This window comes from Natator depressus, chromosome 10, assembly GCF_965152275.1.
Source record: "Natator depressus isolate rNatDep1 chromosome 10, rNatDep2.hap1, whole genome shotgun sequence".
Lineage (NCBI taxonomy): Eukaryota > Metazoa > Chordata > Testudines > Cheloniidae > Natator > Natator depressus.
The window spans coordinates 17745306-17772110 of NC_134243.1; the positions used below are offsets into that span (position 1 = coordinate 17745306).

General features: G+C 44.2%; 2 protein-coding genes across 4 annotated transcripts in view; both read left to right on the forward strand.

The window, feature by feature from the left end:
* The first annotated feature begins 668 nt into the window (after positions 1-668).
* Positions 669-26805, forward strand: part of SYT17 (synaptotagmin 17) — a 110592-nt gene continuing 84455 nt past the window's right edge. The window contains exon 1 of one of the 3 annotated variants that reach the window (XM_074965378.1): positions 669-787. In XM_074965378.1, coding sequence (XP_074821479.1) covers positions 758-787 — 30 coding nt within the window. In that variant the 5' untranslated portion in view covers positions 669-757. The remainder of the gene's footprint in view (positions 788-26805) is intronic. The other 2 variants (XM_074965386.1, XM_074965380.1) reach the window with 2 other exon arrangements.
* ITPRIPL2 (ITPRIP like 2) lies at positions 7667-13784 on the forward strand. Its single transcript, XM_074965377.1, is given in 3 exon segments — positions 7667-7826; positions 7829-7967; positions 7969-13784. Coding segments are annotated over 3 exon segments (2079 nt in total). The 3' UTR covers positions 9749-13784.

Here is a 26805-nt window from a genome sequence, read left to right on the forward strand (position 1 = left end):
TTGTTCGCGTTGTCAGGAATAGTGTCTGTGTTTTGTGAGTGTGTCTCAGTAGAATCTCACAGACTACAGGGGTTCAAGGTCCAAGGAGCTGCAGGTAACACTAGTGCCACCACTAGAGACAGACTGCCACGCTGAGTGGGTCCAGGTTACATCACTGTAATTCTGTTTTAGTTCAGTGCGTGTAAAACAGACCCCAGTGTGAGTTTGAGTACCGAAGGCCAGGTGAAGTGATTATTTTCTTCTCCACTAGCATAGAACGTAAGTAGGATCCCTGGATAAATTATAGGTCTGCTAATGTATGATATCATGTTGTATAAAGTCATGAGTTAAAAACAAACCCCCAAGGCATAACTGCAGAATGACATAATCAAATGATGCCATTAAAATAGATAGGCAAAGTGGCTGAAATAAAGGGATGGAGATTTTCACTTAAAACACTATGACCACTCTAATTTTGATACTATCTACCATCAGGCATTAAGTTGCCTGCAGGAGCAGATGGAGTGGTCCTTAGATTGGTCTGGTCCTGGGTGAGGTCACAGATGGTAGTGCTGGGCAGTGGGTCATTCTCCCAGAAGTCTCTTACATATCTGGCATAGTCAGAGTTCCATTTGGTCACACTCACGGGTTCAATGTGCACAAAATGCCACTAGAGGGAACTGTGAGATGTTTTGGGCTCCAGTATGCTGATGCATCAGACCCCGATTCTACAGCTCCGTTCCTTTCCGGCATCTGACTGCGATGGATCTGGGTGAGAATGAACTGGCTGAATGAGACAGACCAGGAGGTAAAGGGAAGCATGTAGAGGAATGCACTGGGGCAGTGTCTATACCATCTGTTGAGGGTGCATGAATGTGTTTTGCAAAAATCGTCCATTGCTTTGGGGCCCTATTGGATTCATTGCTGCTCCTGGATTCTCTGCCATAGGGGGTGGTCCATAATTCCTTTTATTTATGATTGGCTTGTAGGCAGCATCCTTTCCCCTCAATCTAGATACTGCAGTGACAACCAGCACCTTGTTCAGTTCTCGGCTGGGCTGCTGCAATTTTCTCCACCTTCGGGCTTCCTGTAAAGTCTACCAAAACGTTCCCACTAGTGCAGAAGGTTTGTGGACCAGCTTCTCATGGAAAGTCAGCCCAGACGCTGTTTGCAAACCTCTTAGTGAGCCTTTGCCCAGGTTTCAGGCCTCTAGCAAAACCTTAAGCCAGATGAAATGCGCTGTATTTGAGGGTGCAAGTTTTGTACAACGGTTTTATTACCCCTTGAAAGAGCAAAGGCTCTTGAAGTCTGGGCCTGCAGCTGGCCAGTTCCTCAACGGCCTGGCAGTGAAGTGGGATCATCCAAAACAGCACCAAAAAGGCTCAGTCTCAGACAAGGGAACTATCCAAATAATGGTACATTAGCTTTTCTAGGGCTGTATTAGTTTTGCTATCTGTTGGGCATGGTGCAAGAATGGGAGCTGTTTGAAGGGAGGGGGCCTAGGCAATAAGCAGCACGGATTATTATTACTACATGTTTGTAAAGAGCTGTGTCAATTTACCATGCGATTAGTGTTAATAATTAATGTAAATTACAGTGGTGCCCAAAATGTTATCCCTGGGGGAGGGAGGTCAGAGGCTGGAGTATAAGGAGGGAGGGTTTTGACAGCTAAGATGTGATTGGACCACATGGGTCAACTGTCAAGGTTTCAGGTGAGTCATTGCAGGCTACTAGGCCCTGGGTGTGTGCTGGTAAGAGGTGCTGACCAGTTAGGGTTTCCCAAAAAGCAGGGCCTTATCAGGCCACAGACTTGGCACAGAGTCCTGACTTAGGAGGCGTACATGTTTGTTTGCTCCTCTGCATGTTGCATTTTTATTCTAAAAGTGTCACAGAGAAAGCAGAATTTGGTTTCATGCAGTATATTTGTAGGTAGCCTTTTGCTCTGTCATCTGATCAGCTGCATGCATACAACTCCCACTGAGAAAGGAATATCATCATACAAATAATGGGGTAAAAAAAGGTCTGATATGTGTTGAGGTGGGTAGTCTGCTTCACAAGTTTTCTGGACTTGTGTTTTATATTTTTGAGGGTGACCACAAGATTTAACATGCGAAACAGGTGCTTATCAAACAGTATACAAGAATATCCCTCTGCTCTCCTAGATATTTGTTTTGTATATGCTGCTTTGTAGAGAAATGCAGGAAAACATGAAACAAGGAGGGGGGAAAATCCCATAGATGCTTTTTCATTTCCAGTTTGGTTTCAAGACCTGCCAATAGTGGTGAAACTGCCCGTATTTTGAGATCAGGACTGTGACATCAAAGTTACCATAACTGCCAGGCCACATGCTCTTGACTATACTGCACTGGCATATTACTGTTTTGGTTTTTTTGTTATAATGCTATAAAAATTGTTTGTGGGTGTGTTCCTAGGCTTTAAAAAACGCATAGTTTAGGTCTACAGTATCCCAGTCAGGGAACATAAACTTCTCCTTGTGAAATATGATTTTTTCACTTAACTAAGATTTTATTTTATATAGAGGTGCATAGGAGGTGTTCTTGATGTTCTTTTCTTTGGTACTTATGTGTTTTGAGTCCTTTCCCCACTGACTTCTAAAACTGAGACTTCTGATTGAAAATTCAGTAAACACTCTGTCTACTCACCTACATCTTTTAAACACCTACATCTTTCCTCTCTGCCAGTGCAGCCAAAGACCTCAGATCAACACTCTACTGCAGCTAAATCACAATAATACAAGAGCTTTGCCCTTTGGAATTAAACCACAAAGCAGAGCCATAAATAGAAGCTCCTTATACTTCAGCAAGCCGTCTGAAAATTCAGTAAACAAACAGAAGACGGCTCGGAATACACCAGGGGACAATGGTTCTGTCTAAACTGATATCTGTGAATGACTTAGCACATTTCTAGCAAGAATCATGTTTAAACACTATCTGTTAAAAAGATGCTAACAAGTTTTCAAATCCCTGTATAGAAAAGGCCAAATGTCTAAAAAAAAAAAAACCAACCCCAAAGTTAGAGAACATATAGCCCTGTAATCAGAAGAAACCCTCCGTAACAGGGAAACTACTCTGTGCACAAAAAGCATTGTTGTTCTGCATAGGGAAAAATCCAGACCGACTCATTTCCTGAGTTTATCAGTTACTATGTGGCAGAGTTTTACTACAGTCTTGAAACTGCACCTTCTGATCTTCACAGACCTAAAACTTTAATGGCTTCAGAAGCTCACCTGACTCCCGCACTCCAAGCAAGCTGTGGTGGAGGTGTTATTATTTACTATTTGTGTTACTGTAAGGTCTATGATCCCTAGTCATAGACCAGGTCTTCTCACCAATTTTCTCTGAGCAGGTGAAAATGCCTCTCAGTCTCAAGTCACCAAAAACATAACAGCAGTCAACACCTAAAAGAACCAGGAATTCAGTTTTAGAACAGTCAGTTTTACAGCAGGCAAGTCCCAGCCTTTCTCAGAGTTTCACTCAGCTTGCTCGCTTATTCAAATGTTAGGCTCAGCTACCTATGGGCAAATTTACTAATGTCTGTAAGGAACTTTATATTGATGACAAAATATATTTTCAGAGCTGGCAGGAGAAAAAGTGCAGGTGGAGGAGAAAATCAGCCAGTACTTGGGGTTAAAAGGGTTAAAAAAAAATAATTATAAAAAAAAAATCTGTGGCCCAAAGAACAAGTTCTATGGGAAAGTTGTTAATCCTTAGCAATCAATCAACCGCTATGTCATCAATATGAGCAGTCATATATAATTCAGGAGTCTGGAGACATGGGCTACGTATACACTACAGAGCCTGTGGCAGTGTAGCTGTCGGAATAGCCCGCTTGTGTCGATGCAGCCTACACCAACAGAAGTTTTTCTGTCCATGTAGGAATACCACCTCCCCGAATAATGTCAGCTACATCAACAGAAGCATTCTTTCATTGACACAGCTGCATCTACACTGAGGTTATGTTGGCATAGCTATCAGTCGAAGGTGTGGTTTTTGCACACCTGGACTGATGTAGCTATGCCCAGGTAACTTTTAAGTGTAGACCAAGCATTTGTGAGCTTTATACCTCTCAAATACAGATCTCAGATAAACCGCATGTAGAGTTGCTGGAAGCACCAGATGTTCAGTTGCTAACGCAAGCTCAGAAATCCAGCTACCAGGTGGTGTTTACCCCTCACGGAAGGATGTCAAAAGTGTGACACAAAGAAATACAGCTCTGAAGGGATCAGCGATACCCACATGAGGGAGAAGATCAGACAAAGGAATCACAGAAGCATTTAAGCACTTATGACTTAAGTTTATTTTGTGAGAAATAACGTTACAGGTAAGATCTTCTTCCAGAGAACCAAGGGTATTGCTGTAGATCATGCCTGAGGACAGAAAGATCGAGAAAACAATTTTAAAAGGTTACTTATAATTGTGGGGTGTTTTTAGTGCAAACTGTGTATGTATGTGAACTGAACACTGTGGTTTTATTGGTATCAAATTGCATTATATATTATTTAGCCTGAGACTGTTACTTCATCTTTGCCAGACCACACATCCTCTTTATCTTATTGTTTCTGCACTGGCAGCTGGAGCTAGTGTAATTCCATATGCAGGAGTGTCATTCTCCCACCAAGTATGATTAGTGAGTCTCCTTTCCTTCTGTCTTGCTCTCCAGCCTTCCCCCCAACTACAATTTATCAGAGGGCTCTTGGCCAATACTTATTCTCCAGAAGGTCTTGGCTGTCCTTCATGTCCTGGCTAGTAGATCTTTCCAGAGGGTGACAGACAGTTGAAGCTGTTTGTCTGTCATCCCTTGAGGATTTCATAGAGGTGATGATGAGCATGTTTTTGAGTCTAAGTTCAATGGAGAGGCAGCCACACTGGTGGAGATGTGGATTGGCTTCCTCACCATTTTTCATTGAGTTTTCCAAATGCTATCAGGCCATTCATCAGATGCATGTTTATTGCAATCATCTTGCCTTCAGGTCAGGTGGACATGCTTCCCAATCAAAAGTGTTTTGCAGCATAAATATGCAAGTGATCATATGTGTATATGCATCCCTCTCCAGAAGCAGCAATGACCCTCACATATTTGAATCATCTGCTCCTGAGGCTTCTCTCACAGAATGGGGCTCAGAGCAAGGATGGTTATTCACTGAGTGTGTGGTCGGCCTCTCTTAATTGCTGGGTTGTTTGGGAACTGGGCGTGGAGCTGCTGTCATGATGCTGTTCGGGGCCTACGTGCCCACTGGAGCACATCTGCTTGGTGGCTCCCCATATCTTTGACTGCTGTGTACCATTTGCATGAGCAACTTCATTCTGCTGCTGGCATGTGGTCCAGCTTACTCAACTGTGATAGCAACTGCAGTGTCCTGTCTCATATGTTTACAGTGGTTCTAACCAGTCCTGTTACGTCAGCAGCATGGCTAGTACTTCCCTGTGTGAGGTGCGTGTCTGTTTTCAGGGATGTTGACTCTATTCCTTGCAGTTCTGCAAATGGTAGTGCCTGTCCTCTGCACTTGTATTTGGGGACCCCATTCCCCAATTCTGCCACTACTGGAGAGTTGGCATATAGGGCTGTTCAGAGGAAAATAAGGAGGAAGACAGAGAGAGCATTTGGGAATTCAAAGATTCACTTCAAAGCTCTATGCTACGTGGGATAGAGGGCAGGATTAAATTATGGCCAAAGTGTGTAAACTTGGGTGGGTGACGTGTATGGTGCACAGCATCAAGGGCCAGCAGAATGTCTCCCTTGTCAGCGTGTGCAGCCCTATGTCATACTGACCGTGTGTCTCGGGGATTGTGACGTGGGACTGGCTACTCATTGTACCTAGTGGCACCTGGGATTTGCATGTGAGGTGCTGTGCTTATTTCAACCCTCCAACTTTCCCACATAGTTTTGTGAGGGGCTAAACAGTCGTCTTGCTTTTTTTGTTTGGATTGGCGTACTCAAATTGGGGTGGCAGGGGTGTGCCTCAAGACATGTGCAGGCAGGCCCTCCTGGGTTTACCACTGCCATCCCAGAGTGAAGCCACGTGAGGTGAATCAACCCCACTCTTCATGGTTCTCTCATTCCACACAACCCAGTCGTGAATTGCAAGTAGCTATGCAAGGTGCTCACCACCCTGTGACTGCTCCAAACTGCCTTCTTGTGCAACTTCTTGTATCAAGTTTGGAGTATATAGCTTTGCTGAATCAAAGGTGGAGTTAGCGCATAAGGTTCTTTCAGATGGCTATTGTTGAATTCTGTGCTGCAGACACAAGTGTCGTAGCAATTGATCATGTATGACTGCTTGCAGCCTTCAGGCCTGCAATAGGCAAGGAAGGGTTCATAATATAAATTATGAACTAGACAAATTAATAACTGCTCCCAAAGTCATCTCCTTTCTCTTCAGGATGTCAGTATGTGAGCAATTTGGGCACAGTAAAAACTGTGAGCAAGTCTTGTGTCACCCAGACTGAGAATTTAATAGAAAAATTTAATAGAACTTTAATATTAAAGTCACAAAGAGACATTATCAGGAGCAGTTATTAATATTGTAATAAATCTGGAGGTACCTAGGAACAACAGTTGTCACTGTGCTGCACATCAATCACTCAAACCTTCACAGTGGTAGTAGGGATAGAACTCGGTGCCTTCCCTTGCAAAAGCACAGGTCTCTAACTTCTGAAGTTAAGGAGAATCACTGTTAGCTATTAGCACAGTAGAGCCTGTGATGAACAGTCGAAGACTTCTGAGGTGAGAGGATGATGCAGTAATGACAGTGCACACATGCCTACTTCATGACACACTATTTATATAGATTTGCCAAGTTTTAATTTATTTTGAATGTTTGTATTTTTGTTAACTAAATTTTTCTTAGTGTGATGTGCAATATGAAAACACTACTAAAATATTATTTCCACAGTCTGTAAAAATCTAAGCTGGCCTGGTTCTGATTTTCACCCAGATCTGCAGATCAAACACCATTATTTTTCTCTAAGAACGGCCGTCAATTCAATAGAACTGTGCTGATTTACACCAGCTGAGTATCTGGCCCTTTAAAGTAAGCATACTGCTGATTTTTTTTACAGCGCTCTTCTCTTACATCTTTGCTGGTTAGTGAGCCTGGCATGTTGGCTTCATGACAGTAAAGCGAGTTGATTAGCAAGGTTCTCACTGTATCTGGGTATGTGCTGGACAGATTATTTGAACAAATCTGTCTGAGCTTCCTCTCTTATCAACCGATGTCTTATTTTTTTAAAGTACATTTATCTAAAAACACCACAACTAAATTATAAAAAAATAGATTAAATGGCCGTAAAACTATTGTACTAAGAGTTCCCACTATGAATCTTTTGCTGTCTTGCTTTTGTTTAGGTCTTTGATCACTCTGTGTTTAAGAAATGGGAACAAAGCCAATTTTGAAAGTTTGAGAACTAGGAACTCCATCCTTTAAAGTTCTGAATGAAGAAGCCCCTGGACAAAAACTGTCAATGGGTTCTGATGACAACGCCTTCGTTTCGGAGAGGAAAAGGGAAGTGATGGGGAGCAGCTGTTCCTTCTCTCCTCTCTCCCACCCCAATGCCCTAGTTCGGGTGGGTCCCAGGCAAAACCGCGGAGTTTGTGGCTACACCCCCAGGCCTGATCCCGCTCTCCTCTGGCCAAAACCATTGGCATTTCCTCTGAGCTCACACAATAAATGACGCGGCCTCTTTTCCCCTCGGAAGAGGAAGCTTCGGAGCTAGTAACGGTTGGGGGGAGAAGGGCTGGACTAAGGAAGCACAACAGCAGGGGCGAGGGGGCGGTGAGTGCGTGTCCCGGGACAGGAGGCCGAAGCAGGCGGGGGGAAGGCGGCTGGGTGGCGTCCTGGGACGGGAGGCAGGCGGGGGAAGGCGGCTGGCTGGCTGGGCGCACCCCAGGGGCTGGAGCGGGACTCGGAGAAGGAGGCGGCTGGCTGGGCGCACCCCAGGGGCTGGAGCGGGACTCGGAGAAGGAGGCGGCTGGCTGGCTGGCTGTCCCGGCGCTGGAGCTGGGAGTGGTGGAAGAGCACTCGGTGGGAGGAGCTGGCAATCCGGGAGCCGCAGGGGTAGTGGGTCTAGGGCAGCCTGCAGGGGGGTGCCCGTGCCGACTCCCGGAGCTGGGGGAGGCTGGTGAGTGGGGTGGCGGGCGCCCCCTGCATGCGGAGGCCGGGGGGCGCTGCCGCAGCCGGTACCATGGGCTGAGCTCCCACCGCACCATGACCGTCTACACCCTGAACCTGCGCGTCTTCTGGCCGCTGGTGACTTGCCTGGGCACGGCCCTCATCTGCCTCTACCAGGCCGTGCGAAGCCGGGCGGGCGCCCCGGACTCGGACAGCGCCCCGGACTCGGGCTCTGTCCCGCTGCTCAAGGGCTCCGCGCTGCTGCTGCTGGGCTTCCTGCTGCTCCGCTACTGCGCCTCCCGCAGCGGCGGCGGGGAGTGCGGCCAGCGGCCCCGAGCCGCCCGCGGCCCCGAGGCGCCGCCGAGCAGCGCCGCCCGCCGGAGCCTGCTGGAGAGCTTCTACGAGCAGCAGCTGCGCCTCTCCCCGCACGTGCTGGGCCACAGCAAGGCGCACGTGAGCCGCATCGTGGGCGAGCTGGTGCGGGCGGCCAAGGCGCAGGGGCTGCAGCCGGCCTCCCTGACCCCCACCCTGCGCGGGGACTTCGTGCAGATCGGCAGCGCCTACGAGCAGCACAAGGTCCGCAGCCCGGACTGCTTCGACATCCTGGTGCCGCTGCGGCTGCCGCCGCGCCTGGAGCTGGAGCCCCGCTGCCTGGGCGCCGAGGAGCCGGGGCTGGCCCCGGAGCTGCGCAGCGCCTTCACCTGCGCCCTGAAGGCCCCGCAAGGGGCCGCCTGGCCCCGGGGCTACCGGCCCTTCAGCGAGGGCTTCTGCGTGGAGGTGCAGGGCCGGCGCTACCTGTCCTCGGCCCTGGTGCTGCGCTGGTTCCAGGGCCACCTGCAGCGGTGCCTGGGCGCCGTGATCTACCGGCTGCAGGAGCGCTGCCGCATCAGCCTGGCCGCCTGCCCGGGCCGCCAGCTCACCCTGCACATCCTGCCGCGCTCGGACTACGTCTGCTGCCACATCTCCATGGCCGTGCGCCTCATCCCCGCCATCCCGCTGGGGGACTCGCTCTATCTCATCGCCCTGCAGCCCGGCGCCAGGAAAGCCCAGCCCGGCGCTGCCTGCCCCCTGCAGGCCCTCTGGGGGCTCAACGTCGCCAAGCAGGAGCAGCGGCTGCTGAGCTGGCTCAAGGAGCAGACCCCGGCCAACTCCTGCCACCTCAAGTGCCTGCAGATCCTCAAGGGGCTGCGGGACCTGCGCGGCCGGGGCTTGGAGCAGCCCTTCGGCGCCCAGTGGAGCCGCGTCCTCTCCTCCTACATCCTCAAGACGGCGCTCTTCTCCTTGTTGCTCCGGGGGCCCTGGCAAGCCTGGGAGGAGCAGTTCCTGGCGGAGCGGCTGGAGGATCTGGTGCTGTACCTCAGGGACTGCCTGCAGAAGCGGGTGCTGATGCATTTCTTCCTGGGCAACGCCAGCGTCCCCGAGGCAGTGCCGGTGCCGAAGCTGCTGAAGGAAGCTGCCCCCGTCAATCTGCTGGCTGCCTTTGACGCCCCTACTCTAGACTTGGCTGCCTTCCAGCTGCTGAACACCTGGAACCAGGCTCCTAAGATCATCCGACTGTACAGTAACCCAAGGTACTTGAGGAAGAGCCCCACGTCGTGTAAGCACATCACCGACACCGGTCAAGAGTCCCAAAGCAACTGAGCATCACCTAGGGGCTTTTGTCAGTGCCTTTGGGGCATGCACTGTGAGGCCAAAGGACCTAAGGGCCCGAAGGGAGATTGAACTGCCTGACAGCATCCAGTGGGGTTCTGTGTGTGTTTCCCTGATCGTGGTAGCCTGGGAAATCCAAAATTCAAAATTTAAGACTAAGAAATACTGAAGCTTTAAGATCTTAATAGCTTTGTAATGATGATTCCTGGAGAAATTATTAAACTTCCAGGAAAGTGCCTGAATTAGAAAGCACTACCATAACCACTTGTAAACCTAATTTGGTACCAGATTTATAGAGGGATTCACACTGATGAATTTGGCATGTCACCTTAAAGTTTAGTCACAAAAGTGACCCTGTCCATAGCTTTCTTTTAATGCAAAAGATAATCAGGATCAAAAGATCAATGGCATGGAAAAAGTCAGTGTGACAAGGTACTTTTTTGAGGTGGAGGAGAAGCCAAGGGTATTTCTTGATCCTTAAACACAGTTTGAAATATTTATTCAATGAGACACTCATAGGTAGTTGTCTGTGTGATTTTAATATACTGTGCTAAATGTAGACTAATATGCAAATTAATATAAAATTAAATTATGAGGAGTGAAATTAAAACCTATTTGACAAAAGTATGAAGAATCTAGTTGTACATTTGTGTTAAAATGAAGGTCGCTCTGAAAGATTAAAATATAATTATACAGCTCACAAATGAAAGAAGAACAATTGCACTTTATTTCCGTAAAGGTCTTCATTTTATGGTAATTGGCTGCACTAAATATTTAGTTTGAACATAAAAGAGGCATTAATTTTTTTTTTTTTTTTTAAATGGATGGATGTGTAAATCCTCTAAGCATTCTGTCTCGGTTGTTAGACCTGAACCATTTTTCTTCCTTAAAAGTTGCCGTACCTTAATAACTACCAAACCTGCCTCACACCTTATTTGCTATAGTGTGAAATTTAAAATAACTCCAAAAATGTAGAGGTGTAAACTAGCTGCTGCACCCATGTGTTCTTCACTGATAGGTCAGTAAGGTCCTTTAGTGGATCAGCTAACCAAACTCCTGAACTGTGGCAGCACTATGGTCTGCCTCAGACCAGGAGATACCAGAAGCGAGAGGTGGCAGTTATAGTGCAGCAAATATTTTTTTGTAAAAATAATATTTCAGGGTGCCTTAAAGTTCCCAAGACTTGGGACAAATTCATAATACAGTAAGAACCTATTAACTTTGATGGCGTCCCTTTAATGTAAACACTAGCCAGATAATTTCCATGTGTAGATAGATTATTTGAGAATACCTCATACAACTTCTCAATTGATCTGTAATGAGCACTTACTGTGTTTGAGTAGTATACATTAATAGTTTAGTTTTGGATTTTAGCTGAGAAAATACATTTGACCTTATGGGCCATTGCTGCATTAAACTATAGTATGTAGAAAAGGATCAGAAAGCTTCTATTTCATATGCTCTTTAAAAGTGTGTTTGTTTTTTATATAAATAGTTAAAAACTAGTGAACCAAATGCATCACAGGTTGTCTGCAAAATTACACATTCTAAGCAATCCAAACTTTAATGTAATACACAATACATTTCCACAGCTTCTGAGACCACATTCTTGAAAATTAAAAGTATTAAGGCACCAAGCCTGTAATTGAATTTTTCATGTACATAAGGTTAAGCATGTGCCTGATTGTTTGCAGGATTGGGTCCTATGTGGACAGTCTGCTGTGCTTAATTTTAATTTGGTAAATTAATCAGGAATAGCTGGGAATGTTTGGAATAATTTAAAACTGTTAAAATTTCAGAATATTGCTCCGTATATATTATGCTGGTGTTCTCTATCTGTAGTTGTACTTGATAGAAAATAGCACACTTTTAAAAACAACCACAAAGCTTCATAAAATCTAGTTTACTAAACTGAAAATTTCTCCAGTTATAGATGCATGTTTCCTTGTATTTGGTTTTTAAACTGACTTTGCTGTCTTATTTTCAGGTAATTTAGCACCTAAGTGACATTTTCTCAAATTGGGTTATTTTTACATGGAGCATTGGTTCTCTCTTTGGGCAAATACAAATGGCTTGTTTAAGTGTAGTGTTGACCACTGTGCTCACCGTGTGGACCTAAGTGAGCTACCTTGGTGCATTTTTAGAAGGCAAAAATGTTTACTGTTTTGCAGACTTGTATAGGGTTGCCAGCCCTCCAGGATTGTCCTGGAGTCTCCAGGATTTAGAGGTTATGTCCTGTGATGAAATCTCTAGGAATATGTCCAACCAAAATTGGCAGCCCTAGGTACACATACAAGGAGTGCTATTCTGCAGTCCTTGAGTCAACAGGAGCTTTGCCTGAGAAAGGACTAGTGAATCAGGCCCAAGGTATTGTGGTTACGTGGAGCACTTAATACACATTTAGTTCAACAGTTAATCCTGGCAACATGGTTACCTTAATGAACTACCTGTTTGTTTACATCAGTGTGTAACACTTTTTTTTTTTTGTCCCCAAGAGGGACTATGTACATTTTGGTGTGTGTTCCTTACTGGCTTTATATAATACATGGAAACCTATTAGATTTAATAAAACTTTCTTATTGCTGTTAAGTGCTGATACTACAAAGGGAAAGTTACATCAAGAAATGCATAATAAGAAGGGATTTTGGGGAGTATAAATAGTCTGAAAGTGAAACTTGAAAGTTGGGGGAAAGGACAAATGAGGAGGAGCAGAAACACTTGGTGAAAGAGCAGTGCAGGTAATCCAAAGGACACAGAGATAGATGGAGGAATCCTGCAGAAGGGTCATGAAGATTTGGATTGAGGTGGGGGGAAAAGTGATTTAACCATGTTAAACCATGCTTCCAAAATGTGTATAAAACAAGGCTACAATGGGGGGGCTCCATACCCATGTTCCCATCAGCTGCAAAACTCCCATTGATTTGGGCTTACTAAACTTCAAATCAAGCTGAACTTTAATGGGAGCTTTTGCTACATAAGGTGTATGTGAGATTATGTTCTTGGTGACATGAGCAAACCACGGCCCTGATCCAGCAAATACTTATGCACCTGCTTTAACTTCAGTCACATGAGTAGGCCTATTGAAGTCAATGAGGCTATTTACATGAGTAAAATTAAATTTGCACTCAGATGATGCAGGATCAGAGACTGAAATTCTCTATTGAACAGCAATTCAGATCTGTACATTTCAGGTATTGGTTGGTATTTCCTGTATCTATAATGCCTATGTTCATAGATATTATGTTTAACTAAAGTGACTATCGAAAATTGGGTCTGTTAGACTATTAATGTCATTTTATGCCAAATGCAATGTGGTGGTGCGAATATTAGTTTCTGGTGCTATCTTTAGGGTCTTATCCTGCAAACATGCACATGCAGAATTTGACCCATGTGAGTAACGTATTGACACTCCCTCCCCTCATGGGAGTGCTCACATGAGTAATGTTCCACGCATGTATTTGCAGGATTAGGGCCTTACTTGTTGTAGTGTAGACTGAGAATGATAGTTTGTGTATTTAAATTAAAAATGAAATACAGAAAGAAACGTGTTTCTAAGACACTGTATTTTAAATACATAACAATTTTTTAAGGACTTAGTATAATCAAAACTGGTGTCACTTTTTTGGGAAAAGCTACATCTAAAACAGGATAAATTGAGATGTGCATATGAATTTTTTGAACTGCATATCTATTTTCTCCATGTATTAGAAATTATAGTGTTAATTGTTAAGTTAATAACACTTCTTAAATGAGACCTTGATTAAATGAGTAAAGCATTCCTCTCTTTTTCACTTTTGGATCTTCTTGCAAAGCAATCCAAACTAAATGTCTGTTTGAAATGGACATTCATGGTACAATTATTTTTTGCTGGTTAATAATCAGACCAAAGATTTAACTAAGTGTTGTTCAGCTGCTATTGTTTTAAGAAAGTGTTTATATGCTTAAAATGTTAGCCTGTTTGAAACAAATGTTCATAAACTCTTCTTCTATTTTAATATCCAAATACATGTGCACTTTTATTGCCTCTGCAAAAAGTTGGAGTTTTTGTTACTCATTCTTAATATTTCACTGTATATTAATAAACAGCTGTTTTGAAACCTCTGTGGCTAAGTGATTTAACGGTGATTCTGTGGCAAAAGATAACTTCTCCATCAAGTAGAATTTACTCAAATAGCAGTGAACCTGATACTGTATTACCTAAGGGTGAAATCCTGGAGATTGCAGGAGGTTCCTCTGCACGTGGGAAGACCTGTCCTGACGGCACGCTCCTTGGGACTATGAATAAGGATGCTGTGGAAGGACCAGCGGAGAGGTTGAAGCTTGGCCAATAGATCCACAAACTGGGTCCGTTGCCAGAATTCCATGCTAGGGGATGCAGACTGGGCCACGAATGTTGCTGCAAGTTGTTGTCGCACTGGCTGTACTGTTTTCAGGTTAGGGAGGGGCCAGTTCTGTTTTCCTGATTGGGTCCCCACAAAAAGCCAGCTTGCTTGGGATTTGCACAGAGGCTTAGGACTTCACTCCTAGTGAACAGAACTTTGTGCAAGCTGTACAGGCATTACATGTGTACACATGTCTGTTTCGGAGTTACAAACTGATGGACCTTATTTTGTCTTTGTTTCACGTGGACAACTTCCACTGAAGCTAGTGGGAGTTGTGGGTGGGTGAATCGGAGGATATCCTCCCTCATTCATCTTACGTAGGATGCTAAAACCATATTGTTGTTGCTCGTGCCAATGTACTCTATTAGAAAATGGGATCAACAAGATCTGAACCTTTAATATGTTAAAATACAAGTTAAACTTCAGATGAATTATCTTAAGTATTTTTCCCTTCCCTTCCCCACAAAAAAGTTTTTTGTAGGGGAAAAAAATCAAGTAGTCCAAGAACCCATTTTATAAAGCACTGAGGAATGTTCGGCCAAGTGGATTACTCGGTTGACTGAACTGGCTGGAAGCTCATTAGCAGAGATGTTTTCTTGTGCCATTATTGCACATTCACTGATCAAAGTTTGTGGGGAGTATTTGGATTTGTTTTCTTTTTAATTAACGTTTTGAGGTGATTACATTGGTCAGTGCGTAAAGCTTATCTCTGCCCTGTAGTACTCCAACCACTTCCTGTTCCAGTCCTGGGTTTCTCTTGAGCAGAAAACATTAATGGAGCATGCAATTTTCCTTTCATAATACATTTTCATTAATGAAAAAATTAGATGGACTAATGACTCTCAGGCTTGGTACTAAAGAAAAGTCTGTTTGTGTCCAACCCATAGAAGACATTTGTTTTAAAATTTTTTCATCCATGTGAAAAAATCAACCTTGTAATGCAGACAAGTTCGGCAGGGACTTACTGATTAAGTACTGGTAATGCAAGTTACAGGTGCCTGAAGGAAAAAGCACTTTCTTATGCATTCAGAACCACTCAAACAGCAGAATGTTTGCAGTTTGCTCTTTTAGGTTAGTTCCTTTGTACCTTCCTTATTAAACATGTGGGAAAAATTGACAGGTACACAATGGGGCTAAAATTTCACAAAGGAGGACATGAACTTTGTGTAGTTAAGAGGTGAGAGATGAATAGCTCTGTTTCCATTCAGATCATGAAAATAATCAAGATATATAGATCTTCAAAGTATAGGTGAGGGAATAGTTAGTGTTCATGCTATGTATTCACTGCAGTACTCAGTGATCTTCTAGTGTACAGCTCTCCACCCATTTGAAGGCTTTTGGTGATTCCTGTTATAATGGGTACATAATTTAATACCCCAGGATATGAGGAGTTGAATCTCTCTTTGGATCTGTTTGTGAATGGGGTTTCCATATCCATGTTTCTAGTAGATATGGTTAGTGTTTAACCTATGCAGTACCTATGCCCATGTGTGGAAGTGTCTAAGCATTTTTGGGCCTAGCATATGTCTTATTTTGGTTATGTGTCCCAAACATTATATTAAACCAACAATCTTCCACTGAAACTTATCAATAGAACATAATTTATTATTTTTTTTTAGCTCTGCACGTAAATTGCAGGACCTATTGATATCCACATAACACTTTGTGCTTTGTCTGAGACTGTCAAAAGTTCACTACAAACATTGATGTCTTTAAGCTTCTTTGTACCCAACCCCTAAAGTAGGGAAGTTGTATCATTTCCCCTTTAACAGGTGGGGAAACAGCTTCAGGAAGGTAAGCGATTTGCACTGTCTCACAAGAGGACTGTTGCAGACCTGGAAATTGAATATGTATTTCTTGACTCCTATACTTTCTCTTTAAAACCAAACCAAACACTTCTACAAAAAGGGTCAGTTCCTTTTTTAGCTTGGCATTGTCACAGTGGGCTTCAGCCTGTATTTTAATGGTGCCCACAAGTGTGGTAGATGCATCGCAATCAATATGAAAAGCCCTGATCACTGGCTTAAGGAACTTATAAATAACTTCAGGCATAATGCAACCAGGGGAGTAACTAATAGGGAGATTAGGAGGTGGGAAGATATGGGCAAGCTTGCTAAGGTTATATGGATACTTAGTGAAGGTTACGGTTAGAGTAAAAGAAGAGGGAAAAATAAGGTAGACAGCTGATTAAACCATTTCTTAACATGCTTGCTCTTTAGTTTCAAGCAGTGGAAAAGATGATAAATACTGGGCAAAGAAAGTTTGGTTGTATCTAGATCCTGTTGATAAACAAAGTTTATTGGGCCGGGGGGTGTAAGGGGAGGGCAGCCCTTGGCTCTTATTCTTGCCAATCTTGTTTCATGCAGAATTAAAACTCTCTGAAATGTTTTAACCTGTCTTTGGATGGAGTGTTTGGAAAACAAGAAGTATTATTCATTCTTGGATTTTGACTGGTGGATGCTATTCAGTACAATAGTACAGTGTATTCACCTTTTAAATGTAGTGAGCTCTACAAATAAAGAACTGTGCATTTCCATTAGGCTTGTGCACATTTAAAATGTTGAGTTGGTTAATTCTTGTTGGCATGACCAATATAGACATTCCACTTCCTCTATAAGTAAGCACTGGAACAGCAGCTATAGAGGAAATGAATCATTCCTCTATTTCTGGTTTCAGAGTAGCAGTCGTGTTAGTCTGTATTCTCAAAGAAAAGGAGTACTTGTGGCACCTTAGAGACTAACCAATTTATTTGAGCATAAGCTTTCATGAGCTACAGCTCACTTCATCGGATGCATTCAGTGGAAAATACAGTGGAGAGATTTATATACATAGAGAACATGAAACAATGGGTGTTAGCATACACACTGTAACCAGAGTGATCACTTAAGATGAGCTATTACCAGCAGAAGATGGGGAGGGGGGTGGGGGGGAATGTTTTGTAGTGATGATCAAGGTGGGCCATTTCCCGCAGTTGACAAGAACGTCTGAGGAACAGTGGGGGGCGGGGGGGAAATAAACATGGGGAAATAGTTTTACTTTTTGTAATGACCCATCCACTCCCAGTCTCTATTCAAGCCTAAGTTAATTGTATCCAGTTTGCAAATTAATTCCAATTCAGCAGTCTCTCGTTGGAGTCTGTTTTTGAAGTTTTTTTGTTGAAGAATTGCAACTTTTAGGTCTCTAATCGAGTGACCAGAGAGATTGAAGTGTTCTCCGACTGGTTTTTGAATGTTATAATTCTTGACGTCTGATTTGTGTCCATTTATTCTTTTACGTAGAGACTGTCTGGTTTGGCCAATGTACATGGCAGAGGGTCATTGCTGGCACATGATGGCATATATCACATTGGTAGATGTGCAGGTGAACGAGCCTCTCATAGTGTGTCTGATGGGATTAGGCCCTATGATCGTGTCCCCTGAATAGATATGTGGACACAGTTGGCAATGGGCTTTGTTGCAAGGATAGGTTCCTGGGTTAGTGGTTCTGTTGTGTGGTTGCTGGTGAGTATTTGCTTCAGGTTGGGGGGCTGTCTGTAAGCAAGGACTGGCCTGTCTCCCAAGATCTGTGAGAGTGATGGGTTGTCCTTCAGGATAGGTTGTAGATCCTTGATGATGCATTGGAGAGGTTTTAGTTGGGGGCTGAAGGTGATGGCTGGTGGCGTTCTGTTATTTTCTTTGTTGGGCCTGTCCTGTAGTAGGTAACTTCTGGGTACTCTTCTGGCTCGGTCAATCTCTTTCTTCACTTCAGCAGGTGGGTATTATAGTTGTAAGAACGCTTGATAGAGATCTTGTAGGTGTTTGTCTCTGTCTGAGGGGTTGGAGCAAATGCGGTTGTATCGTAGAGACAGTGATTGCTCCAGGCAGTGCTCTGCTCTCCTTCCTGTTGAACAGTGGATGGATTCCTATTAAAAAAAGAGACAGTGGTGCAGGGATATACTATAGAGTGGGTTTGCTGAGTACAGATTAAAGTGCATTATTTTGAACATCTTATCTCCTCTTGGAGGCTCGTTTGTCTCTCTAGATTTGAAAAGAGGAAGCTCAGACTAGTCATATGGATTATGAATCATGAATGTTTCTCAAAGTAATCTTCTTACCCAGACTGTAAATACTTTCGCAGAAACTATTTTAGCTGCTTGGCCACCTCTGCTTTACAAAAGCTATTGAAATGTTCCGAATAATAGATGAATCTAAGACTCTCAGAATATCAGAATTTAGGAGGATGAACCTCTCAATCCATTCTTCCTAATTTTTAAAATGATTTTTTCACTCTGGTATGCTGTCATAGAAGTTGATCACCTAAATCTGTTACTTCATTCATATTTCTTGTACTACAGTACTGTATGGTGGTTCATAGGCACATAAACTGTGTGCGCTTTGTTTTGGGGACTATTTCATTCTGTGTTTATACAACACCCGGCACGATGGGGCTGTGGTCCATGACTGGGGCTCCTCAGTGCTATCACAATGCAAAGAATAATATAACTCGGATACCATGGTGATAGGCTAAAAGTGGGGAGTGAGAGTCAGAGTTTCTGGCTTATATTCCCAGTTCTACAAGTAACTGACTTTAGGCAGGGATTTCTGTGCCTCAGTTTCCCTTTCTGCATAATAGGTATAATACTTCTACTGAAGGTTGTAATTAGGCTGAATTAGTATCCATGAAGAACTTTGAGAGCCTTGGATGAAAGGTGCTACTGAAGTGCAAAACATTATTATAGGTACAAATCTGGAATTAATGCTTGTGGAGCATGTTGAAATCCTCAGGTGGAAGACACTATTCGAAAGCAAAGTTTTATTACTACTGTTTAATTCTTTAAAACATTTTGTGATCCAAAGTGTATGGAAGATGCAAAACAAAGTAAGCATCTCTGAAGTAAATTTAATGACAACTGTTTTATAGATTTAATCCAGGAGTTTCCTGAGGTGTCGCAGGAATCGTACTGGAACACAGATCTGCTGACTCCCAGGCTTGTGCTTTAACCATTAGACCATGCTCATTCATGAAATTCTGTGTGTGTGGGGTGTTAGAATTTCTATTTCAATGGGTAGGCAACTGGTATTTCTAGTGATTCCTTCTCATTCTGTAGTAGGGAAGAGGAAGGATTGCTACATTAAGTTGTATTTCCCCTTTTTCCATTTAATAGGTGGAGTTGGAGGGGGGAATACTGCAAAAACACACATTGAGTATGGTGCCTGTGTTTGTGTGCGAGTTACATTCACTCAAATGGTGGCAGTAAGCACATCTTAAGCACGCTCCAGTATCGGTGCTGTAAATGGTATTTTTTTAATATGGGGCAGGATACTGCCTGATAGAGCAGTGGCATGGAGCTTCCCGATCTCTCACTAGTGTCCTGGCATAGAGGCAGCTAAAGAAAGCAGACCAGGATCTGACCATGCCCTTTGCTTCAGGGATAACTCATGCACACAATTAGTTTACGTGAATTGGAGAAGAGAAGTTTAAATTTAAACCCTGCAGCCTGTCAATAAAACTTAGAGACAAGGTGGGTGAGGTAATCTCTTTTATTGGCCCAGCTTCTGTGGGTGAGAGAGACAAGCTTTCAATCTTATGCACAGCTCTTCTTCAGGTCTGGGAAACATCCTTGCAAATAAATCTGACAGCAGCCTATGATTCTTTGGAGGGGGTTGGGGGGCAGTGGGTTTGGAATGAAAGAGGCCTTGGGCAAAACCTGTGCACATCCCCAAGGACAAGGATTAATGCTTTCTGAGTCCCTCCTACTCTTACAATGCTACCTGCCCCTGAGGGTATGTCTACTCAGCATTTTGGCCAGAGTGGGAGCAAGTCTTCCAGCCTGGGTCAGCAGACTTTGGGTAGCAGGGCTCATGCTAGTGCTCTAAAAACAGCTTTATAGACAGTGCTTTGAAACGGGGGCCCGGGCTGGAGGTCCTTAGGCTTCAGATCCCAAGCCCCACTTCAAAGCACTGTCTGTACAGCTATTCTGGGAGCACTAGGGCAAGCCCCACTGCCCCAAGTCTGTTAACCTGGTCTGGGAGACTTGCTCTAAAAAGCTGGCTAGACATATTCTGCAAGCCCTCTTCCTGACTGGCTCAGCCTAACTTGCAATCAGAGCAGTAACAAAACCCAGTGACTTATGTGAGCAACTTCTTAGGCTGTAAGCTCTTAGAGCAAAACCTTGCTCCCACTAAAGTTAACAGACGGTTTTCCATATATTTCAAAGGGTCCAGGATCAGCTCCATAGCTGCTAACTATGGAGGGAGCAGAAATGTAAAAAGCTTTCAGAAGATAGCTATAATATAGCCATTTACAAACCTTGAGAACAGTCCTATTACCTATTTTATATAGGTTCTTATATCTCCTTCATCAGCGTAGCATCTAAGCTCCTTTCAGTAGTGCATTAAGCAATGTGACTCATCTGTCAGGTGAGGTGTGTTCTTTCTCTCATCCTTTCCTCAAGGGTACAACTGTGTGTGTGTGTGTGTGTGTGTATTTGGGGGGGGGGATTTTTTTTTAAAGTTACACACCATTTTCTGTGTGTTAGAGTCAAAGAAGTGCACCTTGCACCTGGAGCAGAAGATGGTGAGGTTTGTGGTGGTGCGTAGTCCCTGTGGGAGTTCATTCCACAGTCTCAAACTGACCTCTGAGAAAACTGTCTTCTGCACAGACAAGCTTCATCCTTATGGTAAAAGTGCTATTGTGCCAGAGGAGAGGAGTTGTCAGTCATGGTCTCCATCGTGCAACCTGTGTGATCTTCTAGATATGCTGCACCCAGGCCATTGAGTGCCTTTAAGAGCAAGACCTTAAAATGTGACTGTTCTAGTGTGGAAAGTGGAGGTCAGGGGTGATGTGCTCATGGTTGCCCATGCTGCTGAGATGATGCACTGCAGCATTCTGTATGAGTTGGAGTTTCCGAAGAGCTGATGGCTTCATGCCCCAGGTATTTCATATTGCTGTAGTCCAGATGGGAGGTGTTGAAGGTGTGTATAATAAGCCAGGTCATTGCCCATCATCTTGGGATGGAGTCTCCTAGCCAACCATAGAGGGTAGAAAGCAGCTTCCTTGAGTAATGCTATGTGAAAGGTTAGTGTCGGCAAGGAATTCAGAAGCATCTCAAACTACCAACTGAATTGGTCAGTGCTGGTTGTTTCCGAAGTGGGAAATGTGTTATGATACACCCCTGGGACAGCAGTAACATATAAAGTTATGGTGCTTTAGGCACATCTGGAGAAAATACTTATTGGTCTGCTGAGTCCCATCCTAAATACTGGGGAAGTGCCGCTTCTTTGTGGCATTAGCTATTGTATTTTGTAGATATTCCCTTGGAAGCCAGACAAACTCAAATTAGAAATAGGGCACAAATTTATAATCGTGAGGGTGGATAACCATTGGAATAAACTACGAAGGGAAGTGATGGATTCCCCATTTCTTGATGTCTTCAGAGCAAAACCAGATGCCTTTCTGGAACGGCAAAACCGGATGCCTTTCTTAGCCAAACACAAGTCACTGGGCTCAGTGTCAGGCTGACTGGGTGAAGTGTAATGGCCTGTGATATACAGGAGGCCAAACATTCATAGACCTCCTCTGTGAATGTTGATATTTCAGTATAAGAGCATGTAGGCTATGCGAGGAGTGAAGAGGCTGTTGAAAAATAACCTAGCTGCTGTGCACTGAAACGTTCCTCTGAAGTGCTCCTTTGTGAGAGAGCACTCTGAGGAACTCCGTGGGATCTCAGAGCGGTGTCATGTCAGCCGCAGTGCTCAGTCGCCTCAAATACAAAGATTATGTGCAGCTCTAGCAATCACCCATCTACCAGATGGTTTGAAATTTTGCAATGAGACCCTTGTTAATGTTTCTGTAGCGGGATAGGCACCCGCTCCTGCCCTTCGGAGCTTAAAACAGCCTGGATAGAGCTGTGGCTGGGGCGAGAAGCCTGGGCTGATAGGGGAAGGTAGGCTCAGCTGAGGCCATGCCCCAGTCAGGCCCAGCTGGCTCCTATAAGAGGCTGTGACCCAAGAGTCCAGACAGTTTCCCTCTGCCTGTAGAGGGAGAAGGGCCTGGCTGCAGGGCAGGATACCTAGATTAGAGCAGGGTTGGGGAAGGGCCAGAGGGGCTGGGAGCTCTGGCCTGGAAAGCCCCAGGATGCTGGCCTGACTACAGGCTGAATAGGTGCAGGGTTGCAGAGGGGCAGCCCATGGGTATGCAGAGGCAGCAGGTCCTAAATCCCCTTCCCTGTGATGAGTGGCTTATATACTGCAGTCTGCCCCAGAGAGTGGGGCTAGATGGGGTCTGGCAGTAGCCCAGACTGAGGTGGGGTTAGAGGGTGGGGGTTCCCTGGGTGGGGAAACCCCGAACCTGAGAGTGTGGGAGTACTGCCAGGGGGGCAGCACCCCAGAGAAAGGGGCACCGGGTCCTGGGAGGGACATGGGGGCTGGCAGTAAGGCGGATCACCGGCCTGCAGAGGGCGCTCCGGTGGCTGGATGAGCTAATTCCCGACGACTACCAGTAGGAGGCGCTGCAGGGGTGAGTCCGCACGCTTATAGTTTCCAATACATAATGCCCATAGACCAACAATTTTCAATGCTCCTACATTGCCATGAGAAAGAGTTGCCTATATTGTTGCAGTGCAATATAGCCTTATTGTCAAGCAATTCTAATTAAGAACTGAAGTATGTATTATTTATTGTCATGGGGTATGACTACACTGCACTCTGAGGTGTGATAGACATACTCATGCTAGCTTTGTCTGTGCTATCGTGGCTACACTAGCAGTGTAGGTGCCGCGGGATGGGCTTCAGCGCAGGCTGTATGCGGGGGACCCTGGGCACGTACTTGCATTGGGAGCCCATGCTGCAGCAGCTCCACTGCTATGATCAGCTGTGATGGCATGGGTAAAGTTAGCGGATGTATGCCGGCCTGTGACAATCACACCTGAGATTGCAGTGTAGACATACCCTCACGTGTGATGATCCAAAGCCGGCACAGAATTTGCTGCTAAATGAACCACAATGGAAACAAGTGGATGCATTAAAATAAGAATGAAGGAAAGGGGTGGGGGCAGTAAGGAAGGAAATAACATAAAAACAGAAGGTGCTAGATCCTGATCCAGTTAAACTGGTATATATCTGGAATAACTCAACTGATGTCCATGAAATTGTCCTGGATTTACATCCATATAACTGGGATTGGAATTACTCTCGATATAGACTTTATTATTTATTTTTTGAGTAGTCTAAATTTTCAAGACTGAAATATTTTGAATCTCTAACTTTCATAGAAAAATAGATCACATTTGGGTTCTATATTCTGCTTATCTGAAACTTCTCCTACAGTTTCAACTGGATAAAACATTCTTCTGGTCCTGTCCTTAGCTGCTGTTTTGTCCCCTTAATCACCATCCACCTAAGAAATGGCTGCCTTTCAAAGGGTAGTGAAGTGGTATTTCTAGAGACAGGGTCCTTGTTACAAGTGCAGGGCTCTTACTGAAGTCAGAGAACACTGTGAACACAGTATTTAACCCTAGTTTGTGTCTGCTTGTGAAGGGCTTAGACAGTATTCTATTTGAGTATGTGTTTATCATTAGCAATGAACACTGCTGCCCCTCACTTTCTCATGCTCCCTCCCGCCTCTGGTCCCAGCCTCCTCAAACTCAAGGGGTTATTAGGGTTACAGCACATACAGAGATCAGAGAGTGGAATGCTTCTTCCGAGGTTTATGGGTAGAGGAGCAGAAAGTGTATGTCAGATGGATAATGTGTTGCTTGAATCAAAGCCTGAAGACTGGACATAAAGTAGCATGAAAGATAAGTTGAGTTATATGCAGTATGGGAATGTGTTTGTTGCTTAAGAGTGGCCTGTATGTGTATTTTCAGGGGCTCCTATGTTGTGCATTTTCTTTTTCCGGTGATTTGTGTAAATTTGCAGAGGCGGAAGTGGGAATAAAGCCTTTGTGAAGAGGGGTTGCTATGGGGATAGGTTTCTTCCTCCAAAATACCTTGATAACCTTTTCATGGATTCTGGTGCATTCTAAAGGCATGGACACATGATTGCACCCTGGATGCATTAAATGGATTTCTCCCAGTTGTGAGGTGGGTGGGAATTCTATTTCATTCTACTTCATCTAATCGGGCATTCACTTCAGGCAGTTCATTTGAACCTGCGATTTGTTAGCAAGGTTGTTGGATGGACCCTCCCAGTTAAGGTCCAGGGAAGGGTCTTTACTAATATTAACTGTCTTTTTTTTTTTTTCCCCTCCCCCCGCCCTGTGTGGTATGTGTGTAGTTGCCCATTTCTCACTGATTGGGATATTGGAAGGAGGACTATAGAGTTTGGTTGGGAGTAAGGGAGGACTTGGAGGATGAGATTCAACCTTCACTAAGGAGAAGCTTTGAGAGCTGCTCAGGGGATTTTTATAAAATGTTTTCAAATAACGACTGCCTTTCTGGGACATGATTTAGTCAAACACCAGTCATTGGGCTCAATATAGGGGTACTTGGGTAAAATTCTGTGGCCTCCAAGTAGATGATCTAATGATCCCTCCTGGCTCAAAAATCTAAGAATAAAAGTTCCTTCGGTTAGAAGTTGAGATGAACTTCAACTGCAAAGTTTCATGCCGGATCCAAAGTTTGGAGGCATTTGGATGTGGGATTTTGGTGAGCCTATGATGAAGATGGGGGTTGGCTACAATGTGTCAATTGAAATCTGAACTTTCCAAAAGTTCAGATGTTAAGACTCGAGAGTTTGGTTTGGGTCCATCTCCAGTTAAGTTCCATAAGCATCATGAACTGAAGTTTGTACTCCAAAAGAAATTGGCCAGTTTCCTTTAACTCTGTTTGTTGTGTTGGCTTCACAGCCTCCTCACCTGTTGAACTTAGTGACATTTGCCTAAGTAAGGATTGAATGAGAACTGCAGGATGTGTTCTCAAATACTTGTTTGACATCAGGCCCATATAAGACAAGGCAGGGTGAAAAAGAAAAGAGCATACTCAGTGTATCTGTAATTCATACTTGACAAAATTGCAGTCCTTCAAAAAAACAGAGTACAAGAAATATATTCAGTAACAATTTATGTCATAGATATACTGGAGTACAATATTATATAATAGTTATGTCTTTAAAATGTAGTGTTTTTGTTTTATATTATTTTGCACATCTGCTCGGTAGGACAATAGTGAGACACTAGTAACAGAGTCTGCTAGGAAGACATGAGATGATGATAAAAATCTTTGATTATAAATGACTCTTGCTTCTTACCATCTGTTTATTTTTAAAGTAAACTTGTGTGTATCTCCAATATGAGAATGATTTGACGTTGGCAACTGATTAATCCTATTAAATGCCCAGAAGCTGGTGAATTTGTAAAGCTCTGGAGCAACGTGAGTTAAATCTTCTGTTTTTGGCAATCATTTAATGATTTTTTTTCTCATTAAAATTTCTTTTTAATATTCTGCAGCTTAAAATATCTTTTGACAAATTCCCCTGTTTCATAGCTGTGCAGTCCAGGGGTCCAATTATAAAGGATTTGCTGGGTTGGTTTAAAAATAATTTATACTTTTTTACATTTTACATGTTTCAGAGTAACAGCCGTGTTAGTCTGTATTCGCAAAAAGAAAAGGAGTACTTGTGGCACCTTAGAGACTAACCAATTTATTTGAGCATGAGCTTTCGTGAGCTACAGCTCACTTCATCGGAGTATGCATCCGGAGATCTGGATTTCTGTTCCTTGGGCTTGTCTACATGGTGCAGCAAAGGACATCGGAAGGGTGTGATTTGTGAAGCACTCTAATGTGCTGCGTTCTAACTGCCCCATGTAGCTTGCTGGTATGCTCTAAAAGGAACCTAGTTTCCATTCATGTATTTGCACAGGCTCTGGCTGCCAAATTTCTTCAGGGGCAATCAACCCCTGCTCAGTCCCACGCCCTGCCCCCATTCCACCCCTGCCCCCAAACCTCCACCTTTTCCTACCTCCACTCTACCCCGCCCCTTTGCTGCCTTTTCTCTCCCAGTTCCGCCCCCTCCCCTGAGCGAGCCCCATCCTTGCTCCTCCCCCTCCCTCCCAGCACCTCCCGCACACTGCGGAACAGCTGATATCTAGCAGGCGGGAGGCGCTGGGAGGGAGGGGGAGGAGTTGATCTGCGGCGCCCTCTCTACATTGACTGTTGATAAATTATGGTCAATATCATGTTAGTTAACATGACTCTGCAAAGTCTAGTTCTAACACAACCTAAGGTTCTCGTGAAGACCAGCTCTTAGGGACATGTTCCTTCACAAATATTTGTTTTATGGACTTGGTAAAACAATGTACAGAACATACTTCCTAAAGGGACATGGTTTAGGAGGGGCTGTGTGCTTTTGGCTGCATTTTCAAACTCTGCTTCAGCATTGTTCAATAACAGTTCTTGACAGATCGTATGTTAAGGACCGAATAGAAAGTGTGTATGAGGGGAAGAGCGTAACTGTGATTCTACAGTGCACGCAAGTACATTATAAATGACAGGCAGTGGGGATCTGAGGTTTTTAGATCAAATTTAGGCCCTTCATCTGGAGACTTAAAGAAAAGAGAAAAATGTGCTTTTACTGATACTGCCAATTAGGGAGCGGACAGGTGGCCTGATAATAATCCAGATGCACTGCAGAAGATGTGGAAGTAGCAGAGGCTGTTTCTGAAGCAAAGCAGAATAGTGCGTTAGAGGGC